At 38.6% G+C, this 9,821-nt stretch overlaps 1 protein-coding gene across 1 annotated transcript; it reads right to left on the bottom strand.

Moving 5' to 3' along the window:
- Nucleotides 1-3,624: 3,624 nt before the first annotated feature.
- On the bottom strand, nt 3,625-6,131 carry LOC117288929 (tubulin beta chain). The gene is made up of 3 exons (XM_033769803.1): nt 6,072-6,131; nt 4,722-5,057; nt 3,625-4,609 (listed from the first exon to the last, which is right to left on the bottom strand). The coding sequence occupies exons 1-3, from the start codon at nt 6,126-6,128 to the stop codon at nt 3,659-3,661; spliced, it is 1,344 nt and encodes a 447-aa protein (XP_033625694.1). The 5' UTR covers nt 6,129-6,131; the 3' UTR covers nt 3,625-3,658.
- Nucleotides 6,132-9,821: the final 3,690 nt, after the last annotated feature.

Genomic DNA, 9,821 nt, shown 5'->3' with positions numbered 1-9,821 from the left:
CCTTCTGAAGTTACGTTACGGTACGCCCCACTTTTAAACTAGACCTTACTTTAATACTTGGGGGGGGGGGGAAATCAGTTTTCAAATTGAAAGCTACATTATTATGCTGCGATTTTCTCCCCAGTTGTCTCTTACCAGCTTACATCGTAGCTCATTTGCCATGTTTGCAGAGGGCACTTAACTCAAAAATGTGCGCACTTGTTTGGGTGAAATTCTTTGACAAATTATGGAGCTGTGAGCTCAATAAACATTGTCGGCGCCATGATGTTTGCAATCAATTTTTCAGGCTTGGCAAATTTGTTTAAAATTTCTTTTTTTCGCCTCTTTTTAGTTACATCCAGTACTCTGCGTTGTGTGCTAGACTCGTCAGACGAGCCCTAAAGCCGGAGTTCAAGGAGGCTGCCATGAAGATTGAGGACACGGGAGTGCGCATTACGGCGTGGGAGGGTGGAAAAGCTGTACCAAGTAAGTTCAAACTGAAACGGGAAGATCAAACTACCCATGGGTTGCTCAATTGGCTCCTCCCTCGCTACCCTCTCTTGTAGCCACTGGTCAATTGAAGAGGAAAATGTAATTGACATTAAACAACTAAGACTATTTGTAGTCCCCCTGGACATAATGCCAGTCCAACGCAGGCTACTCCCCAGCACCCACCGTTATCAATTTGTACTCCTTGTTGGATGGAGAGAAGGAAGTATGAGAAAATCCCATGCTCAAAGATTAAGTGTCACATTCTGTAAGTTACAGAACTTGGGTCCACTGCTCTAGACAGCTCGACTTCGAAACCCCAAAACCCCAATGTAATTAATCTTATTTTCTTCTGTGATAGTGTGATGTTTTAATCATATTTTTTCTTTTCTCTGCCTTTGCAGAAGATCAGAAGACAACCCAGTAAGAGAAGTTGACTTCAATCTACCTCCCACCTCGGAAGCAATCATTACCACAACGAGCTCACTGGAACAAGATGGACATTTGATGTTAACAAAACATGGCTATCTTTGTTCATGCGTCTGACTCTACTGTTGGCACAGAGGTGGAAATCTGTATAGTGAATGCATGATTTTTGTCGATGATATTCAATTGACAGTTTTTAATATGATAGTATATTTACAGATTTCAAAAAGGTTTATTGATGGGTGAGTTTACTCAAACACAATTTGGAAGACTTTATGTTAGTGTATGGAATGTGGACCCAATTTCAAAACACTTTTCTGCTGAGCAAAATGAGCAGAATATCAGTCACATCATCAGACACAAATGGTACATGTGACATGGGCCAAATTTCATGAAGCCTGTAAGCACAAAAAACTGCTTAGCACTAACTTTTGCTCAGCAAGATTAGGTCACCACTTACCAGCCAGAACACTATACAGTAACCAACTAGTAAACTAGCCATTTATGGATTTTCTGTCAAAGTTGTGTCTTTGTTATTAAAACAATTTTGAATAGAGGATAAAAAGAAACCCAGAACTGGAAGATAACATTGTCATTAAGTAAAAATACAAAAAGCCTTACCAAACAGGGTTGTTTCAAATATTCAATTTCAATTGGGATACAACCATCAGAAAAAGACCCCTTGCACGCCCGGCACATGCGGCGACTGATGCCACGCTCACCATATTGGTGGTCAATAGGCTGACGTGTAAACGCACCGTCACCTAAAAATGCGCACTTCACTGAATAACGCACGTTGACATTGACCACCAAAATGGCGCATCCAAGATTATTCTGATGACGTCTGGTGAAATGGGTCAATTTTTGGAATGTCTAAGAAAAACTTTACTTTTTCTGTAGCTTATAAGTTTTCTATGAAACAGACCCCTTGCTTTGGCTGCCATCACTGAGGTCAAAACAATGGAAACGGTAGTTATGCGCATAGAACAACTGTCGGCCAACGACGGGTCTTGATTGTCCTCAGCGAGGGCGCTGTTTAGGTCTTGGGATGTCACGTGCAAACCAAGGGGTCTTTTGTTGTGTGCACACATTTTATTAGGGAGAAATTGTTCTCACCCGTGATCCATTTCTTAGAGTTTGAATAAATTGTTTGGACAAAATTGAACTTTTCTGCAGTCTTTGTGCCACTCTTATTTTTTATCTAACTGTGTTTAAAACATTTGGTGGGGAAGAAGGTTGGGATATGTTGCACTTGCAAGTTAATTTTCATATCTACTGGGCTAGTTTCAAGCAAATTTGTGTATTAACTTCATAAGAAAAAATCACTTTTTCACAGGTTAGCAAAATATTTGGTAGCCAGCTTGCACATTCACTATGATTCGCATTGTTACATCATTCATTTGATTAAGTAAGCACCGGAAGTTTTAGCATGCCTCTTCAAGTGTTTATGGTTGGCAGTGCTATAAACTGGACACTCGCACAGAAAGTACAATTAAACTTACACAGTTTGAAGATAATGGTACTAGAAAGCTTCCCTGAAAATAGTACTTGCTGAGGTGCTGTAGTAGTTTTTTGGAGAAATTAGTAAAACAATGTCATGAAAATAATTGTCGTCTCAGTGATCATGAGAATGTAATGTTTGGCAAAAAGAGCTCTCCGTCCTCATAGTTAAAGTAAGAGTCTTTAATTAATTTTGTCAACTTAATGCTGACTTATAGGCAAAATTAAAAAAAAATAACACAAACAAAAGTCGCAGTTTCAGCTGAACACAACATCAAATCTGGTGCAATATTTCCACAACATCAAGTCCATCCGCATTCAACAAGGGGGACAGCAGGTACAAACTGCATCTCTGCTGACCACAGCATTCCCAAACGGACACCAACCCTCAGAAATCTGGTTTTACTGAGGTATTACTCAGATAAAAATGTTTTGGGGTGAAAATTGATTCAAACCATACTTTAAAGGCACTGTACACTATTGGTAATTGTCAAAGACCAGTATTCTCACTTGGTGTATCCAAACATATAAATGCATAAAATAACAAACCTGTGAAAATTTGAGCTAAATTGGTTATCGAGGTTGCGAGAAAATGATGAGAGAAAAACACTGTTATTGGACGAATTTGTGTGCTTTCAGATAGGAATAAAAGACTTCTGGCTAGAAGTCTTTTATTATTTTAGTGAGAAAGTACCTCTTTATCAAAATCTATGCTACTTCAGAGGGAGCCGTTTCTCACAATGTTTTATACCATCAACAGCTCTCCAATGCTCATTACCAAGTCAGTTTTTAAATTAATATTTGTTTTGAGTAATTACCAAACGTGTACCTTCCCTTAAAAGGGTATCCTTTCTCTAAACGGAGTAGTCACAAACCTATGACATTTAAAGAGGAATATACTGGCAGGTATTATTCACAATTTTCCTTGAAATGCCACAACTTTGCAGAAAGATTTTGAGGTTTTTCCCCTTCAAAACCCATGGAGTCGCCAACCTGCCATAATGAGTCAAAAACAAATAAATAAATTGCATGGAGAGAGAAGTTACCTGTTGGTTTCTTTTATTTTTCCCGTTTTAAAAATAGATAATCATATAAAAACCTGTAAATGTGCATGAACATGTTCCCACTTCCACAAAATTAGTTGCAACAAGATCAAAATAATTATGGAAGGGTTCTTTTGCAAATTGTTATTGTAGAAAAAAAAAATCATCTTTGAATGTTGCTGTCTTCCCCTTGCCATTTAAATGTTATTATTGAGTAAGGTTTATGCCTCAGCATCCCCTTCTTCCTCCTCCTCGTCAAATTCGCCTTCCTCCTCGGCTGTTGCATCCTGGTACTGCTGGTACTCAGACACCAAGTCGTTCATGTTGCTCTCAGCCTCAGTGAACTCCATTTCATCCATACCCTCACCAGTGTACCAATGCAAGAAAGCCTTACGCCTGAACATAGCGGTGAACTGCTCAGAGATGCGCTTGAACAGCTCCTGGATGGCAGTGCTGTTGCCGATAAAGGTGACGGACATCTTAAGACCACGTGGTGGGATGTCACAGACGGCGGTCTTCACATTGTTTGGGATCCATTCTACAAAATAGCTGCTGTTCTTGTTCTGGACATTCAGCATCTGCTCATCAACCTCCTTCATGGACATGCGACCACGGAAGATAGCAGCTACTGTGAGGTAGCGACCGTGACGAGGATCGCATGCAGCCATCATATTTTTGGCATCAAACATCTGTTGGGTTAACTCTGGAACAGTTAAGGCACGGTATTGTTGGCTGCCTCTGCTGGTCAAAGGAGCAAAGCCAGGCATGAAAAAGTGGAGACGGGGGAAGGGGACCATGTTGACAGCCAACTTGCGAAGATCAGCATTGAGCTGGCCAGGGAACCTGAGGCAAGTGGTAACACCACTCATGGTAGCAGACACAAGATGGTTGAGATCACCGTATGTTGGGGTGGTCAGCTTCAGAGTACGGAAGCAAATGTCATACAGTGCCTCGTTGTCGATGCAGTAGGTCTCATCTGTGTTTTCTACAAGCTGATGGACAGAGAGTGTGGCATTGTACGGCTCTACAACAGTGTCAGATACTTTGGGTGATGGTACAACACTGAATGTGTTCATGATGCGGTCTGGGTACTCTTCACGGATCTTGCTAATGAGGAGTGTTCCCATGCCTGAGCCAGTGCCGCCACCGAGGGAATGTGTAAGTTGGAAACCCTGAGGAAATAAAATAAAAACAATCCTTTGTACATGTTTGCTTTAACAATACATCAATGCTTTATTTAAATTATCAAAAAAATTATTCTAGTGATGATTTTAACAAACCCACTTGTAAGCAATCACAGCTCTCTGCCTCCTTGCGTACTACATCAAGAACAGAGTCAACAAGCTCAGCACCCTCTGTGTAGTGACCCTTTGCCCAGTTGTTACCAGCTCCACTCTGTCCGAAAACGAAGTTGTCTGGTCTAAAAATCTGTCCGAATGGTCCAGATCGGACAGAGTCCATCGTGCCTGGCTCCAAGTCAACGAGTACGGCTCTTGGTACATATTTGCCACCTGTAGCCTCATTGTAGTACACGTTGATTCTCTCCAACTGCAAGTCGGAGTCTCCATGGTATGTGCCGGTGGGGTCTATGCCGTGTTCATCTGAGATCACTTCCCAGAACTTGCATGACAAAGAAAAAGAAAAACATAAGTGCATGTTTTTATTAATAAAATAAACCTGCATATTATTTTAAGAAAAAAAAACACAAAATAAATATTGTTTGAAAACTTAAGTTTTGACCCATTTCGCTCAAGTATAAGTACGCAATAATAAACAAATGTGTTCTAATATTTTTTGTGTCATTCTCTTTAAATTTGGTCACTTTAAAACCTTTTTTAATAAATTTAATATATTTAATATGTAGTTGTAGATGCGAAATTCTAGCTCTCCACTCTGATCCCGACCTAGCTAGGGTTCTGATTAATATCGCAAATAAAGACAGCAGCCCTATCTACATAGGCCTACTTACTTAATTGTAATGACACTAACAGTGTTCAGAGCAGCTGTTATAGTTGTTTTTTAAACCACTTCTTAGTTTTAAATATTTGGTTTTATTATTAACTATATTAAATTATTAAAAAATGTTAATAATTACTATCTATGCTATGTCTGGGCCTTTTGTTTCTGGCATGCCTGTAAAGATGGGGTGCATTTCATAAAGTTAATCTTAACCTTAACAAAGATTGATTTGCAGTTGACCTGCAGTACTGTATAAAACTAAACAATTAAAGATCAAAAAGTTTAGGGGGGTTCCGATTAGCTAAGAGTAGGAGTAGGACATACTTAGATAGTTCTTTTCAAAACTGGCGCCTGATTGTGATTCATTTGAAATTGAATAATAAACAAAATAATAAACCATAAAATATAATATTTTACTTTTAAATCAAGAAAAAGCAATCGCAAACAAAAACAGAAAAGAAACTTCCTTATAATTCACAACAGAAATTATTAGCTAAACATAATAATTATTAGGCCTAATTGAAGCGTTACAATGTTTTAATTGTTCTTACAACTTAGAATACATTGTTTCATGTACATCATCATGAGTCGTCAAACTCGAAGAAAACAAATTGTGAAAAAAACTATGAAAATAATTAAAACGAGCAAGATGCTTCATTGTAAAGTGTTATTTACCTTGGCACCGATCTGGTTGCCACACTGACCAGCTTGCATATGTACGATTTCACGCATTTTGATTGATGAAAGTTGAAATTATAAAACTTTTAAAACAAGTTTCTTCACTGCCGTGCCTTTGGCTTTGCTCACCGTCCAGAACGAGTTGTTCGATTGTAACTTTGTTATTAACGCGTCGATATTTTGAGCTTTTTGAAGTTAGAGTAGTGTTCCTCCGCGCGCGCGTAAGAAGTGTAGGGACGCGCGAACTCCTAAAAAAGGTGCTACTTTGACACAAAATACATCAAATTTATACAAATTTACCGTGTGTGACAATCACAGAGTTAATTATTTCCGTAAATAATGTGTAATAAAATCCATTTTTATTGATTGGAAACAATTTAGTTAGTTTTCAATATTATTCTTACGCACAGTAAGAAAGCGTTTACAGGTGGTCCCTACCACAAGTAGCTTCAGTAACACGAACTTTCGCCGTGAACCAACGCAAAAAGGGTCACAGCAGCATTTGGCGTAAACAGGCCAAACGCTAGGATTACTTCACGCGCGTTATTGTGCGCGTGTGATTTGCCAAGAGTTCATTATTTGCATGGCAGGTGGTGTGGTGACGACAGTGGTGGTTCGGTAGGGAGGGGTTCTGCAGCATTGGCCAGTTGTTGTTTCTGTACTCATATTCTTGTATGGGCTCTGGGCGTGTGGGATGGGGGCACATTGATTATTCCTCCATGATTAAATTGATTAAAACGTGTCTCATCTACCGTGTGTCTATTCAAAGTAATAGATGGGAAAAAAAAAAGTTTGTAACATAGAAATTGCAACATGTGGGGGGGGGGGGGGCTACCATCACCCCATCCTGACTTCTATGAACACACCACTGAGAAAGTTAAAATACTACAAGAACAAAATGCAATTCCTGTTTACTCATGCATAAAACAAATGGTTTAATAAACCATAATATAATTCATTCAGCAAACGCAAACTGAGTGCAATTGATCATCATATCACCATCAATTTTGTAAGCTGACAAAGGCTAATTCTTGCGCAGCCTAATTTTCATAACCTCACATTAGTGACCAGTGCTCACACAGGCATACATTATTTTCGCAGTTTTTGGTGTCATATAAAAGTTGAGACCATAAGCTATCCATACATCCAAACAATTTCCCCCAGAATCGTATATTTGTCATTCTGCAGGCATTTCAAAAGTGTATAGTCTTTTTTGAGACACCTTGTATTACCTGCTTAGCGGCACTGGACACTATTGGTAATTGCCAAAGACCATACAGTCTTCTCACTTGGTGTATTAAACATGCCTAAAACAAAAAACCTGTGAAAATTTGAACTTAATTGGTTGTTGAAACTGTGAGAGAATAATACAGAACACCCTTGTCGCACAAGTTGCGTGCTTTCAGATGCTTGAATTTGAGACCTCAGTTGAGTTCTCCGAGTTCTTCAATTCAAATATTTCAGTGAGAAACTACCTCTTTCTCAAAAACTTAAAGTCACCTGGAAGTGGTATTTTTTCAAAATAAAGCTTTTGTCACTAATATATGTGTTTTGATGAGTGGAATGTGAATTAACAGTTAACTAAGGTTTTACAAAATCAGTTCTTATGTTATTTACAAATTTAAGAGTAGACCCCGACCCGAGAGGCAGACGTTGCCTGTAATGCGTAGAGTAAACACAATAGGAGCCTTTCCAACACTAGGTGGCAGCAGACATACCGGGTAAATTTCCATTGTTTACGTAGTTCTGAACATGCGCATAATTCTGAGAACAATGGATTTACCCGATAAGTCTGCTGCCCTCTATCGTCCCAGAAAGTCTCCCATTGAATAGTACATGTACGGACCAAGTCGTGAGTTTGTACGTTTCAAAAAAAAAATGCCAACCAGGTGTATTGCTGCTGAATGCAGAAAAACACTTTTTGAAATGTACCAACTCACGACTTGGACGTACATGTACTTTGCACGTGTGTTTACTATACGCATTACAGGCAAAGTCTGCCTCGATTGACGTCACAAAAGGGGTAGGCGGAGTCAGCCCCCCAAACAACTTTATATATTTTTTAAACATATAAATCGTGACAAACAATTAGCATATACTCTTATGTTGGAAAGAAAAAACATTCTATTTCCAGGTGACTTTAATACTTCAGTGGGAGCCGTTTGTCACATTGTTTTATATTATCAACACCTCTCCATTGCTCGTTGAAGCAAGTTATGCTAACAAATATCTTGAGTAATAGTGTCTAAGGGCCTTTAAATTTGTTCTCTCTTTCTAGCATGATCATAGCCCCCCACCCCCAACAATCAAGTGAACTATGGACATAATACACACAATAACTTTCTAAAATGGGACAAATTAAATCCACAGCTATCTCCAACCCCCTGGAGTTAGGGTTTGAGGTCACTGGTGGGAGCAGCCAATTGAAAGGCTTTGCAATAATCCAGTCTTAACCATTATGGGAACCATGCATTTTAGTTCCTTGCAAATTCACCTCCATAAGTTTTAGTGATTGCATGCGGCTGAACCTGAAAATTAATTAAGAACTCATCCCAACTTGTTTTTTTGCTCTTCGGAGGAAGCAGGCTCACATAGTAATTACCATATATACATGTAAATATAATGGTAATCATTATGTCAGTACAGTTTTACACTATTGGTGTATCTCAATATATGCATAAAATAACAAACCTATGCAAATTTGAGCTAAATCGGTCATTGAAGTTGCGAGAAAATAATGAAAGAAAAAACACCCTTGTCACACAAGTTGGCGCATTTATATGGTTGATTTCGAGACCTCAAGTTCTAAATCTGAGGTCTCGAAATCAAATTCGTGGAAAATTACTTCTTTCTCGAAAACTATGGCACTTCAGAGGGAGCCGTTTCTCACAATGTTTTGTACCATCAACCTCTCCCCATTACTCGTCATCAAGAAATGTTTTATGCCAATAATTATTTTGAGTAAATACCAATAGTGTCCACTGCCTTTAACAGTATAGTGACTGAACAAATTTATTTTGCTTTTGCCCAGCAGACTTGATACAAATGTCATATCCTCTAATTATTTGCGACAAACCCTCTTCCCATCCTTTTACCGTTTGACAATGCAACCTCGGAATGTACAGTTATAGGAAGTCATGTCTACCACCAAGCAATGATTAGAGGCGACAAAATGGAAAATAATGTCAGGTTGCACTCAACTTCCCACACCACAACTGAACTGTGATATACCAAAAAACATGATGTGTTTTGTCGTGGCGGGCTATCTAGGTCACCAGTCCCAAGCTTTGGTGTAAACAAACGAGCAACTCAAACACAAACAAAAAAACAGAGAATTTTTTTTTACATGACGTTTATTAACTGAACATTTATAATAAATGTTATCACTCAAAATGAATCTTTTAACAAATACATATCCATTTATAGTGATACAGTATATGATTCTGGGAATGACCCAACCGACTACGCCACCCTCAATCAAGTGATTTCTGATCCTGTAACTGGGAGTAGAAATAATATACAAATTAAATTTCTAAAATGTGTCAAATGAAACAGCTATCTCTAACCACCTGGTAAAAACCCCTCAAAAACATATGGGCATATGTGAATATGCAATAAACCCAGTTTTAAGCATGTGAGAACCATGAAGGGCCTTAAAAATTCACAACCTCTCTTTGAATTTAGTGATTGTTGGAGACTGTTGCCGTAAATAAACTACAAATTATCCCACCCCATCTTGTATTTGGA

Source organism: Asterias rubens, chromosome 4 (genome assembly GCF_902459465.1).
Source record: "Asterias rubens chromosome 4, eAstRub1.3, whole genome shotgun sequence".
NCBI classification, from domain to species: domain Eukaryota; kingdom Metazoa; phylum Echinodermata; class Asteroidea; order Forcipulatida; family Asteriidae; genus Asterias; species Asterias rubens.
Note: the sequence above shows the minus strand (reverse complement) of the source record. Positions and strands in the feature narration are given on the sequence as shown.